Raw genomic sequence first — 20,184 nt, 5'->3', positions numbered from 1 at the left:
CTCAGATCGCAAGAGAGGTGTGGGTAGGCACTGGGGCTTTCTGGCTACATCTGGAAAAAGAACTGAGGCCAAGTACCAGGTAGAAGTTGAAAAGATTAAAGGGCACCAGCAGATTTATGGGGAACACCAAGAGAGGGAGCTCCCCCACCTCCTCTAAGTAACCTGAACCTCCCTGCCTGCTGATCCCCAGAGTATAAATAATCCCTTGATGAACTGGCAGTAGCCCTTGGGAGTTAGCGCCAAGATTCCCACCCAGAAGCCCAAGGAAGGAGGCAGACAGAGTGGACAAAAGGACTTTATTTACAGGAAAGGAGAGGACTTGTATCTCTAGGGTTCCCAGCTCTAGTTGGTAAAGGGCAGAGTGGTGTTATCTCTTCTTTTGCTGGCGACCTGTAAAGGACATGAGTGTTTCCTGTCTTGCTTTTGGCAAAGGCACTCCCCTTCTCCTTTCCAGTTCCTTAGCCAGACTCACAGCGTGGTAATGTCTTAGGCCACCTGACAGCCCATCCCACATTAGCACGACAAAATAAGAAACCATACAAAAATAAAAATGCCATGCCTCCTACCAGGTATTAATGACTAGGTCTCCCTTCCTACCTCTCTATTGGTGAGTGTTCAGGTTAGGAGGCTGTTCTGTCTACTTTGTGATCATTCATGGGATTTGAACTTGTGGTGTAAATATCTGGTAGCAACCCAAGCTGTTTCTCACTAAGTCTATTTTCGGGAGGATCTACCAGTTCCTGGACTGCTTGTCCTGTGCTCCTCACATGAGCTCTGTAGTTACTCACGTAGTTCATTGTTGCGGGTCACGGCCTGGGCCGCCCGAGCTCGTGGCCCCTGTTGTGTAAAGTGGTAGCCAAAGCGGACAATAGAGGGACACTGCTCCAGCACGGTGGCCATTTCCATCTCCACTGCGTCACCGGGCCACTGGCGCTGGAGGATGCGGAGGTAAAGCCCATCAGCCATGCTGTGGGTGGTTCCCTATCCCACACCACCACGGGCGCCTTTGGGAAGTCAAGAGGCTTGCTTGTTCAGAAACGAGAGGTGTTGACTTGGCTCCCTTCATGGAGGTAATAAGAGAATTCCAACACATGATTAAGTGAGACACTTCCACTAGGTGCCCTGGTAGCTCACGCCTGTAATCCCAGCTACTCAGGAGGCTGAGATCTGAGGTTCACAGTTCAAAGCCAGCCCAGAGAAAAAAATCTGTGAGACTCTTCTCTGCAGTTAACCACCAGAAAACCGGAAGTGACACTGTGGCTCAAAGTGCTTGATAGAGCCTGCAAGCCTTGAGCAGAAGAGCTCAGGGACAGTGCCCAGGCCCTGAGTTCAAGTCCCACAGCCAACCAAAAAAAAAAAGCTAGTTCATGGCTGTCTCAGGAAGGAAGCTCAATGAGTATTCCGCTGTATGCTAAGACCATGGGAAAGGAATGCTGACCTGGTTGTCTACACGGAGCTCGGTGAGTGTGGCATTTTCCCGAACTGCCTTCAGCACAGCCATGAGCCCTGTACTGCTAATGAAGTTGGATTCGATGTTCAGGCTCTGAAGGCTCCGGTTCTCACGCAGCATGTCAGCCACTGCCTGGGGAGTAGGGGCTTGGGTTAGGATTAGAGTGTTCACAGATGACCGAGGAGAGAAAGAACAGGAGTGAGAGAGAAATGGCTCTTTGAAAAGAGGACGTGAGGAGCTGTAAGTGGGGCTAGAGGAGGGCAGTAGATGAGAGCAGGGAGATTAACTGAGTGGTGGAGTTGGGGACCTTAAAGAGGAGTTGTGGTCCTTTGGGAAAACCATCTCAGGGTTTCAGGGTTGTGGGCCATTAGGACCAAGGGACAGGATGAGAGTTGTCCTAAGAAAGCATGCTAGGAACAGCCGCCTTGCAGGGAGTACACATCAACTAGCCTTACATTGGCAATGGGGTCGCCACTCCTTGTGGCCACCAGACTGAAGCTCCGGACATAGGTATTGGTCTTCATCGCCTCACACAATTCACTTAGCATGGGGATTGGGATGTCCTATCAGAGGGGCATAGGAAGTGGTGACGAAAGAGTCTTCTATGTCAACAGTAATCTGAGTGCTATTGTTTGGAAGATTGGCATCAAATACCTGTATGTTATTGAGGTTCACCTCCTCCAGCTCCTTGTCATTGCTTCGAACCCTCGTTAGCATCTCCTCAATGTTTGTAGGATTTGGGGGTTCATCTGGCACTGGCTTATATTTATCAGGCTGTACCACACCTAATGGGTGAATGCAGGAAGGGAGCCCCAACATGTCCCCCACAACCTCCTCATCATTTCCTCTTACCACCCATGCACCATGTTCTCGCCCAAATTTCTCTTTTCTAAACCCGTTGCTGGGTCCCTGGGGTGCGTACTTCCCCGCTACACTCACTGCTGATGCCTTCGGTGTTGCAGATTTCTCCACTGCAGATGGCATCATAGTATTGCTTGTTGCTCATCAGTGTGTACATGCCCAGAATTGCTGGAAAGGGTAAGCAGAGGGGCATGGGAAACGATGGGCATGGGGCCTGGTCCAAGCCTGCCTCCTACTTCACTCTGCTGCAGCAGTTTTTACAACCTGGCCAGTTTCCTGTCTTTCAGAGAGGTTTCTCGGGTCCCAGGGGTCTGTTCCAAACACTGCCTAAGTAAGACAGTGGCCTCTCAAATATTGAGACAGGAAGTTCCTTAAGAGCCACTAAAGGGTGAGGGTAGTCTGCATAAATTCCTTACTGATTTTTAACCAGCATCTTCCCTTGGATTTGCTTTCACAATCCCTATAAAATTGCTCCTGAGATACCAACTTATTACATTTAAAATGACTAGATATATAAGCAAACATCTCAAAAGGTAAGAACTGCTAGGTGCCAGTAGCTTATGCCTAGCTACTCAGGAGGCTTGAGATCTTAAGCTTGTGCTTTGAAGCCAGCCAGCCCCTGCAGACAAACTTATGAGACTTGTAGTTAACAAACTTATGAGACTCGTAGTTAACAAAAGAAAGCCAGAAGTTAAAGGTATGGCTAAAGTGGTAGAGCTCCAGCTTGGAGTTTGGGCCTCTGTCTAAGGCCTTCCCCATTAATTCTCCTTTAGGGTGAGCCTGCCCTTCTCATCCCCACTTTCCCCCAGCTGCCCACCTGCAATATCACACATTTCAGCATCTGTGGCATGGGCCAGTGCCTCTTCCAGCTCAGGCTCCAGGGTGATCTGTTCCTGTGCTGGGATTTCTCTCTTGGGTTGAATGTAGGGTTTCCCTGATGGGGAGATGAAGGATGCTTCAGGTAGGGAATATTTCTCCCAAGATCCTTGCCTCCAGCTTCCTTTCTTTCTCTAGGAAGTACAACACTGGATTACTAGGGGAACATAGGAAAGCCCGGATCCTCTACAAACCCAGGACTCTTGGGCCCCAGGGTCTTTGAAAAGAACTGAAGAGTTCAGGTGTGTTGGTGCATGCCTATAATCCCAGCACTTGGGAGGCAGGAGCTGAGGTAGGAGAATCCAGAGTGTGAGCACAGCCTGGGTTATGTAATGAGACCTTATCTCAAAATTAAATTAAGTTAAATAAAACACACAGATACACCCACCTACCCTCAAAACAAACAAAGAGTACAAGCTGGCATACAGGTGTCAGGCACCTCAGTCCCTAGGCAGGTAGGAGCTAGAAGGTAAGAGGGAAGCTGGAGGGGAAACATGAGAAAGTCATTTGATTTCTGAGCAGCATGGACATCAGAGTCCCCATACCCTTCTTCTCGCCTGTGAAGGGCACCAAGTCATCACGCTCTTTGACCTCTAGTGCCTGTTGTTCCAGGTACTGCAAAAGGGCCTCTCGGTCCAGCGGCCCTGTTGGGCTCTTCTTTGTCTGATCACGTTGTCTTAGTCCAGCGGGCAGGAGCATGTTCTTAGAGATGAGTTTTGGGGAGCAAGTCAGGTACTCTCTTCTGGGATAGGAACTCTAGGGCTCCCTAAAACATCTCGAGATACGTTTACCCCTGTAGTTAGCCCTGGTCTCAGCCACCCAGAGTCCAACACCTTTCCCAAATGCCTGGTCCCCTGGACCAGCCTCCCTACCTCAGGGTCCATCTCCTGTAGCTCGCAGTCCAGCTTCTCTAGCTCTTCAGGGCTCAAGGTCCGTAGGATCTCATCTTCATCGATATCTCTGTATTTCTCCAGTTCCTTCTGATAGGAGGACATGATGGCCCCCACCCACTCCCCACTGTGTGCACTCAGAGCCTGTGGGGACATGGGAAATGTATCTCAACAAGAAAAGATGGACATGGACACAGTAGGGCCCCAAAGTAACCAGGCAGGGGAGGATCAAGGAGTTAGCTACCTTTGGAGGTTAGCACTCTAGCTGGAGATGGGAAAATGGGAACGCTATGATGTTTAGTTAGAATTAGTCTTTTTCCTGCTTTTCTAACCTTTGGCTATTCTGGCTGGGGATCCCAGGATCCAAGCTGTGTGGCAAAGAAATCCTGGCAGCACACGCCTTTCCCTACAACTTCACCATCAGTGCCTGTCAGCCTAGCACAGCTGCTGGGGGCTCTGCCAGCAGACCTGGCTCCATGCCAGGTCCCTATTGAAAACTGGGAGGGGGGTGACAGAAAGCGGCAGGGAAATCCCTCTGCTCTTCCTCTATTATCCGGCCTTTTTCTCCTAAACTGGTTAAAGAAAATAAGGAACATAGGCTGGATGAGGGGAAGTCTCTCATACCATCCTCATTTCCTTTTACTGTGGAGGATCAAGATTTCACTTTGCTAAAATTCTAAATCCTAGAGGAAAGCAAAGGCTCTGAAGCTGGGAGACTTCCAGGGTGGGGGAAGGGCAGTGGCCTCAGAAGGGACTGAGTCCCCATAATCTGTCACCAGAAAGGTGACACCAGACCAATGGATAGGAAATAGCTTCTGAATGGAGTCGTTTCTCTAAAAACAGCAGGACGATTAAACTTACACAATCTTTCACAACACGAAACTAGGCACTAGCTCCACATTCATAATATGAAGGATACAAAGTGTGTGAGACACACAATGACAACATAAACTATAGAGATAAGAGACAAGACAGTGGCAGCAACATTCACTGAGTGACAGAGGCAGAGCCACACTCTGTGTCACTCCCTGGAAGAACCATTCTTCTTCCCTCTCCCACCAGAACCCCCCTCCTTCCCCACCTACCGGTCCGATGGCCACTTCTCTCCTCACCTTCCAGTCTGTTCTGCCTATTCTACTGGGGCACTGTCCCGGCAGCAGGAAGAGTCCAGTGCCGGGGGAGAGGGTGGGGGAACAGTGAGCTCAGCATTTTATTATTTTAGCTCTGGCCAGGTGGGGGGTAGTGGGAGATCACATATACACAGCCCCCATACCCTGCCCAGCCCTGAGAGCCTCTAGTGGCCAGCGGCAGCCACGGCACCTCCTTTGCAGGCAGGCCCATGTCCTGGACGAGTCTTCTAGGCACATCAGAAGTTCCTACTATTTGGTGGCTGCTATATTCAAAGCAGTGACTATAAGGTGACAAAATTTAAGTGTAAGGGTTCTTAGAAATCTAGTTTGGGGACTGGGAATGTGGCTTAGTGGTAGAGTGCTTGCCTAGCATGCATGAAGCCCTGGGTTCAATTCCTCAGCACCACGTAAGCAGAAAAAGAAATCTAGCTTTAAGGTATTTATAGTATAATTGGAGGAATGAATACAATTTTCAAAAGGACCAGCTTGGCACAAAGACATGCATCCTTAACCCCAGCATTGGGACACTGAGGCAGGAAGACTGCATCAAGCAAGACCTAATGTCATAAAAGAAAAGAAAAAAAAGACAATTCATAATAAAAGCTATCAAAGAAATACAAGCACTCAAGGCTGGTGATAGATGGGTAATAGAGCTACTTGCTTAGCAAGCACATGGTGCTAGGTTCAATTCCCAGCACAGACCACACACACACTATAGACCACACCACACACTCCATAGAACACACCACACACTCCACAGACCACACCACACACTCCACACACACACACGCATTCTCATACTTCTACATCAGACAAAAATAAATCTTTCTGTTTTATTAGATTAAAAAACAAAACCAGAAATTACTAGAGGAAAGGTGATGAAAGGACTCAGGAGAGGACTAAGCAAATATCAGAGATGATGAAGGAGAGAAACAAAGGAAGGGAAGGAGAAAAGTCAAGAGCCCCAGGGTAGGGCAGGAAAGAGGTTTCTAAGGACTAGACATCTGTTCATTTAATGACAATTTTCTGCCGTAAGGCTCGGGGCCCAGAACCAGGGAGGGGCTCAGGAGGAGGGGGACCGGGCCCCAGAGCCGAGGCAGTGGGAGGTAGTCCGTGGGCGGTGATATACTTCTTGTAAGCTTCGCGTATGATCTTGAAGGCTCGAGCAGTGGCGTAGGGTATGTCTGTTACAGGGTCCCGGTATAGGGCTGGACGGTGGGTCACTGGGCAAACCTCCCGAACTGGGACCTTTGGGGGTCGCCCTTGGGGGAACCACTCTTCAAATGTGGCATCATCACTAAATGTGATGAAGGTACGTGAGCAGCGAGCAGGAGGGATGACAGGTCCACTCCCAGCATGCGGAGTCAATGCAGAAGCTGTAGGAACTGGATCGAGTCTGAGGGCAAAAGACGAACACAAAGAGCTGAAAAGAAGGCCATGGATAGAGAACAAAATCAGAGCTGAGGGAAGGGAACAGACTTAGAATGGTGAGAATATTCATAGAGAACCTACTAAATGCTGTAAATAAGGGGAAGAAGTGAGGTTAAAAAATAAAGTAGGGGGCTGGGAATATGGCCTAGTGGCAAGAGTGCTTGCCTCCTACACATGAAGCTCTCGGTTCGATTCCCCAGCACCACATATATGTGGAAAACGGCCAGAAGGGGCGCTGTGGCTCAGGTGGCAGAGTGCTGGCCTTGAGCGGGAAGAAGCCAGAGTCCAAGGCCCAGGACTGGCAAAAAATAAAAAAATAAAAAATAAAGTAGGAAGTGGCGCTGTGGCTCAAAGGGTAGAGTGCTTGCTTTGAGCACGAAGAGCCTAAGGGACAGTGCCCAGGCCCTGAGTTCAAGCCCCACACTAACAAAAAAAAAGTAAAATAGGAAGTTGGACACCAGTTGCTCATGTTCATCATCTTAACTACTCAGAAGGCTGAGATCTGCAGAACAAGGTTCAAAGTCAGCCCAGGCAAACAAATCCTAGAGGCAAGATCTTATGTTCAATTGTCTAGTGAAAAGCCAGAATGGAGATGTGACTCAAGTAGTAGGACAATAGTCATGAGCAAAACAGTTAATGGGCAACTCAAGATCCAGAGTTCAAGCGTGCGTGCACCAGTGTGTGTATACGTGTGTGCATACATAAACAAACACACACACACACACAGAAAATAAAAGAGAGGTAAAGAGAAAAATAAGGTGCTGAAGAGAGGACAGAATCTGAAAAGTATACAAGTATAAGAGAGCTGTGAGGAAAGCCAGTGAAACTCCATCAAGACAACACAGTTAATTTACTTACCCCTCTACATCCACATTCTCGTCTTTGGGGCCTGGCTCCCCAACAAGTGGCACCGTCACAGAATGATAGGTGATTATGGGCCCCGGACACTTGCGTTTCTTATGAACCTGTTTCTTTTTGTCAGCCTCAAGCCTCTCATATGTCTCTTCAGGGATAAGAAAAAGATAATCAGTTTCTCTTTTTCTTACATTCTGGTCTCAATTTTCTTCTTGGCTACCCATCTAGTGCAAGATGGCAGTTCTAAGGTACCCCAGTACTCCCTACTTCCTGAGCTCTCTGCTTGCCCCTCCTGATATTGTCTCCTCTCCTCCTTTCTCAAGTATACTTGGGGCCTTACTCACTCAGAACTGGAAGACCTTGAGTTGGAAGGGACTTCACAAAAGGGAACCTGTTTATTTCCCTGGAAATCAAAATCTGCTCCACAAATGCCCTGGTTCAATCTGGGTCAAAAGCCCACTACAGGGGCTGGGGATATAGCCTAGTGGCAAGAGTGCCTGCCTCGGATACACGAGGCCCTAGGTTCGATTCCCCAGCACCACATATACAGAAAACGGCCAGAAGCGGCGCTGTAGCTCAAGTGGCAGAGTGCTAGCCTTGAGCGGGAAGAAGCCAGGGACAGTGCTCAGGCCCTGAGTCCAAGGCCCAGGACTGGCCAAAAAAAAAAAAAAAAAAAAAGCCCACTACATCACTAAGAGTACTTTCCTATTTTCAGCGAAAAGGTAATTCCTGGTGAGCAGTTTTATCTTTTAAAGCCATAAAGGACACAATTCTAATGTGGCTTATTGCTGTCCTTCAAATAGTTGAAACGAGGGCCATGCAAGGCATTCCTTTTCAAGTCACTTTAGTCCCTGCGGCTACTTACACTCTATATAGTACCTGCCGGGACCCTTGTTACACCACACTTCATACACACTCACACACACACACACACATTCACACTCACACGTTTCCCCCTAAGGGCAGACCGTGACTCATTATTAGTGCTGTGCGCAGTATTACATATATTCTGGGCACACAATAAATAAATCAAAATAGTCCTGGCCCCTTTCCTCAAAATGAAGTCTAAATTTCTGTGTCTGGCTTTTTTTTCACCAGTCCCTGTGTTTGAACTCTGACTTACACTCTTTTTGGATTGCTTATTCATGCCTGGTGCTCTACCACTTGAGCCATGCCCCCAGCTTTGACCTTTTGTTGGTTATTTTGGAGATGGAATCTTGCAGACTTTCCTGGATCTCAGCCTCCAAATCTAGGATTACAGGTATGAGCCACTGGTGCTGGCTACTGTGTCATTCTTGTATATGGATAATGCGAGCATAATCCTCTAGTCTAACTGTTGTCCTCTGGAAACCCTGATAGTGACTGAAACTCTTTGGAACTTGGATTCTGACTAATAATACTATCCCTCCTTTGGGCCAACCTTCTAACCCTTCTCCTTGTCTGTGCCCTGTGGGACTCCTTGCTCTATAATTAGTCACCTCACCTATCTGTATCTTCAAGCTCCTTACACAGCATTCTGTATGCAGCTTACCCTACTGGGAACCTGGTGATCCAAGGCTACAGCTTTCTCTGTGGCCCTCCAGAGGCTGCTTTCTCTCACATCCCACAGAGGATGTATCTGTGATATTTATGTTTTTGTAGGATTATATACCCATAGCACATAAATTGAAGGGTTTGTTTTCATTCTGGGCCTGGGACTTCAACTCAGGGCCTGGGTACTGTCCCTGAGGTTTTGTGCTTAAGACTAGCACTCTACCACTTGAGCCACAGCTCTACTTCCAGCTTTTTGGTGATTAATTAGGAATGTCTCAGGGACTCTCCTGCCTGGGCTGGCTTCCAACCACTATTCTCAGATCCCAGCTCCTAGGCAGCTAGGATTATACCTATGAGCCACCAGTGCCTGGCTTTTATTTATTTTTTGAAGCAGGATCTCACTCTGTAGCTCAGATTGGCCCTGAACTTGCAATTCTGCTGCCTCAGTCTTGTGAGAATACATGCATGAACTTTCATGCTTTTTTTTTTTCTTTCTTAAAATCCAAGTACTGGGGCTTGAGCTTAGGGCCTTGCACTTATTTGCCTTTTTTTTTTTTTTTACCACTGGCATTTTACCACTTAAACTATGTCTCCAGCCTGTCATTTTGCTGGTCAGTTGGAGATAAGTCTCTTAGAGTTTTCTACTTGGGCTGGCTTCAAACGGAAATCCTTAGACCTCAGCTTCCTAAGTAGTTAGGACTACAAGCGTGAGCCATTGGCACCTGGCCTTGCTCTTCTGATTACCATTATCATTCATATTGTGAACTAAGAAAGCAAGATGCAGAGGTTCAGCAATTTGGCTGTATTATTTAAGTAACTAGGGTTTGAATTCAGTTCTCTAGTTGTTTTTTTTTCCCTTGGGGGGGGGGGGGAGTGTTGGTTGGTCATGGAGCTTGAACTGAGGGCGTAGGCACTCCCTGAGCTCTTTTTGCTCAAGACTAGCATTCTACCATTTCAAGCCACAGTACCACTTCTGGTTTTCTGGTGGTTAGTTGGAGATAAGAGTCTCCACTTGGGCTGATTTCGAACCACGATCCTCAGATCTCAGTTTCCTAAGTAGCTATGATTATAGTCATGAGCCAATGGAGCCCAGCTTTACTATTTTATGCTAAACTCCTCAATTTAACTATCTTTCAGAACTCTCATACAATTGACCCTTGTTTCTAATCACCTACTGTCATCATTTCCTTCTTTTGATTATTTTATCCCCAATCTCCATTTCTCCAGTTCTCTGGTCCTCCAGGTTTCACAGTTTTCTCATGCTCTTCATTATCTCTACCCACTTTTCCCCAAACCGCAGACTGACCCAGTGAACGTAGGTTGAGCTCTTCTGTGATCTTGGCCTCCCTGAGTAGCTCTTCTTGGGTCAGTGGTCGCTCAAAATGAGGCCCCTTTCGCCGCCGGGACTGGCCTTGCCTCTCCTGTACCCGAAGGAACGTTTGCCGTGTATGCTCAGCTGTGGACTGACGCATGGATTTCCGACCTAAAACAAAATCAAATGGGAAGAAATCCTTTTTTTTTTTGGTCCTGGGGCTTGAATTCAGGGCCTGGGTGCTGTCCCGGAGCCTCTTTGTGCTTAAGGTGAGTGCTCTACCACTTGAGCCACACCACTTCTGGCTTTTTTGAGTAGTTTATTAGAGATAAAGAGTCTCATAGGGACTTTTCTGCCCAGGCTGGCTTTGAACCACAATCCTCAGATCTCAGCCTCTTGGGGAACTAGGATTACAAGTATGGGCCACCAGCGCCCAGCATGAAGGAAATCTTCGAATTCACATCCATTCATCTAGTCTTTGTTTACTTATCTTTTTTTTTTCTTTCTTTCTTTTTCTTTTTGGCCAGTGCTGGGGCTTGAACTCTGGGCCTGGGCACGGCACTGTCCTTGAGCTCTTCAGCTCAAGGCTAGCACTCTACCACTTGGGCCACAGTGCCACTTCTGGTTTTCTGGTGGTTAGTTGGAGATGAGTCTCACGGACTTTCCTGCCAGGGATGGCTGTGAACCATGATTCTCAGATCTCACTCTCCTGAGTTGCTAGGATTATAGGCGTGAACCACCAGCACTTGGCCCTGGCTTCTTTTTGCTCAAGGCTAGCACTCTACCACTTGAGCCACAGCACCACTTCTGGCCTTTTCTATATATGTGGTGCTGAAGAATCCAACTCAGGACTTCATATATACAAGGCAAGCACTCTACCACTAGGTCACATTCCCAGCCCCCCATTTTCTTTCTTTTTTTTTTTTTTATAGACAGGTTTTTAGGATTTCTTAAACTCAGTCTCCTGGGACTACAGACATGTACTTATTAAAAGTGTGTGTATTTGTGTATTTGTGTGTGTGTGTGTGTGAGAGAGAGAGAGAGGGGGGAGGGGAGGGGAGAGGGAGCGCGAGCACGCTGGTGCTGGTACAAGGGCTTGAACTCAGGGTCTCTCATTGTTTTTGACTGCTCTCGCTTGGATTGTTCGCTTATGGCTGGTGCTCTACCAGTTGACACACATCTCTAATCCAGCATTTTTGCTAATAAGTTGGAGATAGGGTCTCATGAACTTTTCTGCCAAGGTTTGCTTCCAACTGCAATCCTCAGATCTCAGCCTCCTGAGTAGCTAGAATTACAAGTATGAGCTACTAGCACCTGGTTAAATTTATTTGTAAATAATTTCAAATTTATAAAATCACTACAAGAGTAGTATAATCAACATACATAGAGACTGTGTTCATATTTTGTTCTTCTTCATTCTGTATGTTTTTTTTTTTCTGAATGATGAGAGTTAAGTTGCATACTTCAGTGCATATTTCTTAAGGATTTTCCTTCTATTACACAGCGGAGTTATCAACTTCAGTAAATTTAACATTGACAATGTAATTCATTATCACATTCCATGTCTTTCATTTGAACCCAAACTTCCCTACTCACTGTCAGAGCCATCATCCTGTAGTTCTAGTGGCAGCAGAGCCTTCTCTTCTCGGGCCTTCTGGGAGCTACTAGCGGGGGTGCTGACCTTTCGAGGCCTCAGGCTTTTTAGAGGCTCCTGGGGAGAGATTAGAATCAGAGTAAGTTTAGGGAGAGATGAAGAGCTTAAAGAAAAACCAACTGTAGGCAATGGGACTGGTCTGAGGAGTACTAGAACAGGATGAAGGGAGGGGCAGGGATACAGTGAGCCCAATGAATCCAGGACTACTTTTGTACCTTATAGGCTTTGGTGACTATTCGGCGCTTTCTTCTTGGCTCTTCGGCTTCTCCATCACTGGATGGTTCATCTCCTTCATCAATGTCAAAGTCAGAGTCCACCTCATCCTCTGTGTCTGACTGATCCCCTTGATACTCATCATCTCCAGATTCCTGAGGACACAGGAAGATGACAACTGGTTGGCCATGAAGATCTTTTTGTTGTTGTTGGTCGTGGGGCTTGAACTAAGAGCCTGGGCACTGTCCCTGAGCTCTTTTTTTTCCCCACTCAAGGCTATCATTATACCACTTTGAGCCACAACTCTACTTCCAGTCTTGTGGTGGTTAACTGGAGATTAGATTCTCATGGACTTTCCTACCTAGGCTGGCTTTGAACCTTGATCCTCAGATAGCTTCCTGAGTGGCTAGGATTACAGGCAGGAGACACTGGTGCCCAGTAGCATAGAATTCCTTCAGGAGGAACAGAATTCCTCATTTTCCTGAAGGGCTGCCCCATTTTCCTTTTCAACTTAGCACTTTGCTTTTCTCAGGCAAATATTTTTTTGGTTGTAGCCTCTAGTTCCAGCATCACTCCCTTCAAGCCTTAATTGTGTTTTATCTACAGCACTCTGTATTAATTACTGGGGAACAAAAGAATATGGTTTGGTCTCACTTCAAGGGGTTCACATGATACCATCATAAAAAGAAGTTTTAAGCTGGGCACCAGTGGCTCATGCTTTATTCCTAGCTACTCAGGAGGATAGTAGTTTCAGGGCCAGCCTGGGCCAGGAAAGTTCACTAGACTCTATCTCTGAAATAACCAGCAAAAAATAAGGCTGGAGCCAGGTGCCAGTGACTCACATCTATAATCCTAGCTAGGTCGAGATCTGAGGATTAGGGTTTGAAGTCAGACTGGCCAGGGAGACTATGAGACTCTTATCTCCAATTATCTACCAAAAGCCAGAAATGGAGTTGTGGCTCAAGTAGTAGAGCATTAGCCTTGAGAACAAAAGTTCAAGGACAGCATTCAGACCGTTAGTTGAAGCTCCAGGACACACACACACACACACACACACACACACACACACACACACGGCTGGAAACATGGCTAAAATACACACACACACACACACACACACACACGCACGCACACACGGCTGGAAACATGGCTAAAATGAAAGAACGCCCAAACCTTCAAGGTTAAGGTTTCAACACCCAGACATTCAAACCTAAGGGCCACAGAAGGCTGAATGCAAAGCAATATATACAGAACAGAGGAGGCTTGTGTAAACTTTGGACTTTGCTTCTTTACATCAGATGTTGGGAAACTTCCTTTCCTAGGAGGTGGGGTGATACTGGGGCTTGAACTCGGGGCACTGTCTTTTTAGCTTTCTCACTCAAGGCTGGCTCTCTATCACTTAAGCCATCCCTCCACTTTTTTTTTTTTTCTGATTAAGACTCTTTGTCTGCCTAAGCTGGCTTTGAACTAGGATCCTTAGATTTCAGTCTCCTGAGTAGCTAGGATTACAGGTGTAAGCCACTAGTGCTCAGCTGGGAAATTTCCTTTGAACAGGACTAGACTAAAACAGGTAGTGGGCCTGGTACATGGGTTGTAGTTTGAGACCTGCTTTAGACTCTAGTGGATAGTTAGGACTAATAGCCATGGTTCAAAACATGGGAAATATTTAAACAGCTAAGAGAGAATTGCAGGTAGATAGAAGAGCAGGAATGTATACAATATGTTTATGCCATAAGGATTTAGAGCCAAGTAAAGCAACTTTTTTTTTTTTTTTTGGCCAATCCTAGGGCTTAGACTCAGGGCCTGAGCACTGTCTGTCCGGGCTTCTTTTTGCTCAAGGCTAGCACTCTACCACTTGAGCCACAGCTCCACTTCTGGCTTTTTTTTTTTTTTTTTTTGCTTATGTGGTGCTGAGGAATCGAACCCAGGGCTTCATGCATGCAAGGCAAGTACTCTACCGCTAAGCCACATTCCCAGCTGCAAGGAAACCTCAGGGACAGTGCCCAGGCCCTGTGTTCAAGCCCCAGGATTGGCAAAAAAAAAAAAAAGGAAGGAAGGCAAGCAGGTAGGCAGACAGGCAAACAAACAGGCCAGGTGCTGATGGCTTATAATTCTAGATAGATTTCAGGAGGCTGACATCTGAGAATCACAGTTAGAAGCCAGTCTGGGCAAGAAAGTATGTGTGAGACTTTTTTTTTTTTTTTTTTTTTGATGGTCCTGGAGCTTGAACTCTGGGCAGGATGCTGTCCCTGAGCTTTTGTTCAAGGCTATCATATCACTGTATCACTTGAGCCACAGTGCCACTTCTGGCTTTTTCTGGGTAGTTTATTGGAAATATGAGCCTCACAGACTTTTCTGCATGGGCTGGCTTCAAACTGCAATCCTCAGATGTCAGCCTCCTGAGCAGCTAGGATTACAGGCCTGAGCCATCTGCACCCAGCTCATGAGACTCTTATCTCCAATCAACTACTATAAAAGCTGGAAGTAGAGCTATGGCTCAAGTGGTAGAGTGCTAGCCTTAAGCAAAAGCAGCTCAGGGACAGTGTCTAGACTCTGAGTTCAAGCCCCAGTATGGGCACTGACGTATACACATACACACACACACAGAGAAAAAAGGAGAGAAAGAAACTTCCCTTCCCTTTACCTATCCCAGCATTAATATTCTTTGTTGAGCTAAAGTTCTGAGAGAACTCCTAGGTATGCTGCGACAGAAAAGTATTTGCGGGCTGGGAATACGGCCTAGTGGCAAGAGTGCTTGCCTCATATACATGAAGCCCTAGGTTCGATTCCTCAGCACCACATATACAGAAAAGGCCAGAAGTGGCGCTGTGGCTCAAGTTGGCAGAGTGCTAGCCTTGAGCAAAAAGAAGCCAGGGATAGTGCTCAGGCCCTGAGTTCAGCCCCAGAACTGGCAAAAAAAGAAAAGAAAAGTATTTGCGTAATGGGAAGCTACTGAAGATTTGGAGATATGTACAAGGGCTGTTTCAGAAAGCTGGGAAGTTAGTTGGGCTGAAGTAGAGAATCTGAAGTGCCACGAAGACCTGAAGTGATAAAGATAAAGGTTAGAATGGCAGACATATTGGAAAGAGTAATCACTTGGGGAGGAGGAGTCAAGTGGGCTCTGTAGTTCCTTCAACATGCGGCTCTATCTTTTAATAATGATGTAGACTACTGGACTAATCTTAGTACACAGGCTGCCAAAACAAGTAACAGATGGCTGACACTCCAAGCCAGCTAGAGTTCAATCCTACACTGATGACCATCATTTCCTCCCAAATGATGTTTGTAAAGACTGACAGAGAACACACTAATCCCCTCAAGTCTAATCTGGTATTAAGCCACATCACCAGAGGACTGTAGATCAACTTTCCATTGGTTTAATGCCCAATTGAAATACTTTCAGTAAATTATGAATTTATCAGCCCTTGGGTTTTTAGCAAGTCATTAATAAACAAGACCATGTAAGAGAATGTTTTCATATAATCTATGAAACACTAGGCTTCCTTTAGGTATAGCTTATATAAGGATATGATATATTCTCCCTATGATTTAATGCTGAACAAGCTTATCTTTGCTGAAGTACTTTTATGCTTCATTCTTACCAAAAAAAAGAAATTCAGAAACTGGCCACCAGTGGCTCATGCCTATAATTCTAGCTGTTCAGGAGGCTAACACCTGAGGATCTAGGTTTGAAATCAACCTGGGCAGGAAAGTCAGTAACTCTTATCTCTAATAAACAACTCAGAAATAGTTGGAAGTAGAACTGTGGCTTAGCGGTAGACCACCAGCCTTGAGCAAAAGGAAGCTCAGGGACAGTCGCCAGGCCCTGAGTTCAAGTCCCAGGACCAACCAACACACACACACACACACACACACACATTCAGTAGGAAACTCACAGCCAAATTTAATACCAATATCACTATCCCACAGGCTCCTGGTATAAGTGCTTCTGATCTGTCTCTATTTTTACTGTTCTTACTTTTGGAAGCACAAAGGGTACATATTAAATAACGACTCATAAAATGACAGGAATAGGAAAGTGAGTCTTGAAGGATAAGAAAGTTCTATTTTAAACTAGTTGATTAGGGTTCTGTGTAATGATTGTGGATTCTATTTTTTTTAATTTCCTTTAAGCCCTACTGTTCATGTAAATTTTCTTTTCCTCTTTGGTAATAGTGCTGGGTACAGAACCAAGATGTTCAGGCATGCTAGACAAATGTCCTACTACTGATCTATATCCCTAATCACTGCCTATGTTTCTCTACTGCCACTGCTCCCTTCTCTCTGGTCTCATTATAGAGTAATCTTTTTTAAAGTACAAATCTGATCACAGAACTCTGGTCACTTTCCAGACTTCTGGATAAAGAGCAAAACTCCTAAAGAAAATGGCTTGTAATAAGCCATTATTATTATAGGCTCTTGCCTATAATCCTAGGAGGGTAAAATGTGAGGATTCCAGTTCACGGCCAGCCCAGGCATGCTCATGAGACTCCTATGTCAAATTAACCAGTAAAATCTGGTAGTGGAGATGTGGTTCAAGTGCTTGCCTTGAGTAGAAAAAGCCAAGCAAGAGAATGAGGGCATGAGGCACTGAGTTCAAGTACTGTACAAGAAAGAAGGAAAGAAAAGGCCAGAAGGAAGGAAAACAGACAGAAAGAGGAGAGAAGAAAGAAGGAAACAAAGGAAGAAAGAAGGCCCATGAGGCCCTACAGAATTGGCCATATCAGGATCTCAGTACCCTTTACACTTTCCACCATTTCCAGGGACTGACCTTTCTCTTCCTTTTCTTCATCCAGCCAACACCTACTTTTCATACTGTCCTCAGCTTATATCTGCCTAGGTTCTCATATGTTCCCATAGTACCTTATGCTTACCTCTTGCTTTAGACATTATAATTGCTTAATTGACTGTGAGCCCAGCCAGTCCCCCACTGGGCTGTATCCCCACTCCCAGGACAGTGTTTTCAATACTGTTTTCCCCAAAGTCTACAGCAACTCATCACCTACAGCTTGATCTCAAATATTAAGAGATATTAAAAGTGAATGGAGGGGCGGGGAATGAGGCTTAGTGGTAGAGTGCTTGCCTACCATTCATGAAGCCGGAAAAAAGCCGAAAGTGGTGTTGTGACTCAAGTGGTAGATTGGTAGCCTTGAGTATAAAGAAGCTAAGGGACAGTGCCCAGGCCCTGAGTTCAAGCCCCACGACCAACAAAACAGAAAAAAGAAAAAGAGGCTGAGGGTTGTTATTGAAAGCCAGCCCTTCAGGAAGTCCAATTAACCACTAAAAAACCAGAAGTGGAGCTATGACAGGTGGCAGAGCACTAGCCTTGAGCTCAAGCTCCAGGATCAGTTAAAAAAAAAAAAAGTGAATAGGTAGAGCTGGGCATGGTAGTGTCTGCCTGTAATCGGCACTTGGGAGGCTGAGGTGAGAGGATGGAGATTTTGAGAGCAGGTCAGCTGGGCTACATAGGAAGATCCTGCCTCAAAACAACAAAACAAAACAGACTGAATCGATATAATTTTTCGTTAAGTGTCATCCCAATGCAGATACTGGACTGGGCTTTGGATCTATGCGGCAGAGGCTAAGGGGACAGGGAGTTTACAATCCAACGGGAAAGTAAGCGCGGAGAGGTGAACCAGATCTATTAACTAAAACCCTGTCCCCAGAAGGAAGCACACAAAGGACGGTTATCTGGGAACCCATTCACGCTGAGATTTGGAGGCTGAGAAAGGAAGTGGGCTGTCTAAGCTCCTCTGCTTTTCGGAGCGGTTCCTTCCTACGCGGGAGGCGAATCATCCGGCCGAGGACCGGGAGACTGACTCCGTGCGGCCGGCTGGGCTAAGCGCGGCCGCTCGCGACTAGACGAGCCCCATGCGGGTCTCTACCGTTCTGAGGGGCCTCCGGGAGTTTCTCCAGCCCGGCCCAGGCTCTCCTAGGACCCTACTTGCCCCCGCCTCGCCCCCGGCCCCCGTGTCGGCTCCCAGCGCCCCTCTGCTCCCCGCCCCCCTTCTTCTTTGTCTGGGGCTGTTCCCCGAAGAGCTCCGCTTCCTCCTTTCCCTCTCCCTGGTCCCGGCTCTTGCCTCGGTGAAACCCCCATAAGTCGTCTGGTAGAATTCATCTTCCTCCTCCGCCTCCAGGAGCCCAGAGAGCCGGTTCCCAGCCGTCTTCCGGGGGGCGCGGCCCCCGGCCAAACTCATGTCTCCTACCGAGGCTGCGCCGCCACTCCGCCGCCCCTCACCCAGCTCGATTCTTGCGGCTCGTCGCTCGACACCACTACCTACGCAGGGCGGGAGGTGTGGTCACCGTCGGTAAGGCGTCTACAGGCAAAAGCAGCAGAGCATCGAGACGCTCTCAGCCCTGCCCACTCTTGTGGACTCAGATGACTTTGCCACCTAGTTTGTTGATGATTCTGTTCCCAGACTCCAAGACTCCTATTACCCTAACTAGAATTTGAGAGTCAAAATAACAAAATAGGGGAATATGGCCTAGTGGCAAGAATGCTTGCCTCATATACATGAAGCCCTCGGTTCGATTCCTCAGCACCACATATATAGAAAACGGCCAGAAGTGTTGTTGTGGCTCAAGTGGTAGAGTGCTAGCCTTGAGCAAAAAGAAGCCAGGGACAGTGCTCAGGGCCTGAGTTCAAGCCCCAGGACTGGCAAAAAATTAAAATTAAACACACACACACACACACACACACACACACACCTCCACAGCACTCTGTTCCAGTCTGTTTTTCACTGTGCTAGTGGGGACTTAGCTAAAAATCCAGCACTTTGTCACTCCTATCTTGGAAAGTCTTTAGTGACTCCCCATCATGTACAAGATAAGCAGAAAGCACAGTATTGTGGTTTGTACATAGCCTCAGAGCCAACCAGACCTGAGTTTGAATGGTTTTCTAGGTGTCTGACGTAGGACAAATAGATTTATTTCTCTAAACTCACTTTTCTGTAACATGAGACTAACATTATTTACCTTTTTCAGGTTGTTGAAAATAATAATAATAATCCGGGCGCTAGTGGCACAATCCTTACTACTGTGGAGGCTGAGATCTGAGAATTTCAGTTCAAAGCCAGCCTGAGCAGGAAAGTCCACGAGACTCTTACCTCCAATTAACCACCAGAAAACCAGTAGCTCAAGTGATAGAACACTAGCCTTGAGCAGAAGAGCTATTTTTTGGTGGGTCATGGGGCTTGACCTCTGGGCCTGGGCACTGTCTCTGAGCTCTTTCTTCTGCTCAAGGCTAGTGTTGTACCACTTGAGCTACAGCTCGGTTACTGGTTTTCTGGTGGTTAATTGGAGATAAGAGCCTTTTAGAGATAAGACTTTTCTTCCCTGTCTGGCTTTGAGCCGTGATCCTCAAATCTCAGCCTCCTGAGTAGCTAGGATTATAGGCATGAGCCACCAGCTCCTAGCTAATATATAATCCGTGTAAACTGCTTAACCCAGTGTTAAGCACATAGTAAATGTTTCATAGATGATGACAACTACTATTAATGTGACATTCAAAATCTTTCATAATTTAGCCTCTCCCAGTCTTTCTGATTCATCTCTCTCTCTCTTTTTTTTTTTGCCAGTCCTGGGCCTTGGACTCATTGCCCAAGCACTGTCCCTGGCTTCTCTTTGCTCAAGGCTAGCACTCTGCCACTTGAGCCACAGCACCACTTCTGGCCATTTTTCTATATATGTGGTGCTGGGGAATTGAACCTGGGGCTTCATGTATACAAGGCAAGCTCTCTTGCCATTAGGCCACATTCCCAGCCCTCTAACTCATCTCTTGACATATCACCTTATGTCAGGGTCACTCCCCTATCATCCAACTCTCTGTCATGCCACCAGCTTTTTCCTTCTTAGAACTTGTTTCCTTTCTATCTGGCAAATTCTAATTTTACAGGACAGTGAAGTCTTCCTGAAGTCATGTGTCCTAGATTTCTCTGGAATAGTTCCAATCTCATGGTACTGTCAAGACTTAATTTCTC

The 20,184-nt window shown here is 46.6% G+C and overlaps 2 protein-coding genes across 5 annotated transcripts; both read right to left on the bottom strand.

The window, feature by feature from the left end:
- Positions 1-279: 279 nt before the first annotated feature.
- Positions 280-5,307, bottom strand: Tmod4 (tropomodulin 4). 4 transcript variants are annotated; one of them, XM_048356840.1, is made up of 10 exons: positions 5,163-5,304; positions 4,060-4,221; positions 3,733-3,889; positions 3,129-3,245; positions 2,390-2,479; positions 2,105-2,235; positions 1,906-2,013; positions 1,439-1,582; positions 789-933; positions 280-390 (listed from the first exon to the last, which is right to left on the bottom strand). In XM_048356840.1, the coding sequence occupies exons 2-10, from the start codon at positions 4,180-4,182 to the stop codon at positions 368-370; spliced, it is 1,038 nt and encodes a 345-aa protein (XP_048212797.1). In that variant the 5' UTR covers positions 4,183-4,221; positions 5,163-5,304; the 3' UTR covers positions 280-367. The 4 variants fall into 4 exon arrangements, with proteins under 4 accessions (XP_048212797.1, XP_048212800.1, XP_048212798.1 ...); XM_048356843.1 differs by having other exon boundaries at positions 4,060-4,167; XM_048356841.1 differs by having other exon boundaries at positions 5,190-5,304.
- A 719-nt stretch (positions 5,308-6,026) lies between these two features.
- Vps72 (vacuolar protein sorting 72 homolog) lies at positions 6,027-18,480 on the bottom strand. Its single transcript, XM_048357611.1, has 6 exons — positions 18,286-18,480; positions 12,208-12,360; positions 11,935-12,049; positions 10,333-10,509; positions 7,497-7,641; positions 6,027-6,603 (listed from the first exon to the last, which is right to left on the bottom strand). The coding sequence occupies exons 1-6, from the start codon at positions 18,400-18,402 to the stop codon at positions 6,216-6,218; spliced, it is 1,095 nt and encodes a 364-aa protein (XP_048213568.1). The 5' UTR covers positions 18,403-18,480; the 3' UTR covers positions 6,027-6,215.
- Positions 18,481-20,184: the final 1,704 nt, after the last annotated feature.

This window comes from Perognathus longimembris, chromosome 11 (assembly GCF_023159225.1).
Source record: "Perognathus longimembris pacificus isolate PPM17 chromosome 11, ASM2315922v1, whole genome shotgun sequence".
Taxonomy (NCBI): domain Eukaryota; kingdom Metazoa; phylum Chordata; class Mammalia; order Rodentia; family Heteromyidae; genus Perognathus; species Perognathus longimembris.
The sequence above is the reverse complement of the archived record's forward strand: the minus strand, read 5'-3'. Positions and strand labels throughout refer to the sequence as shown.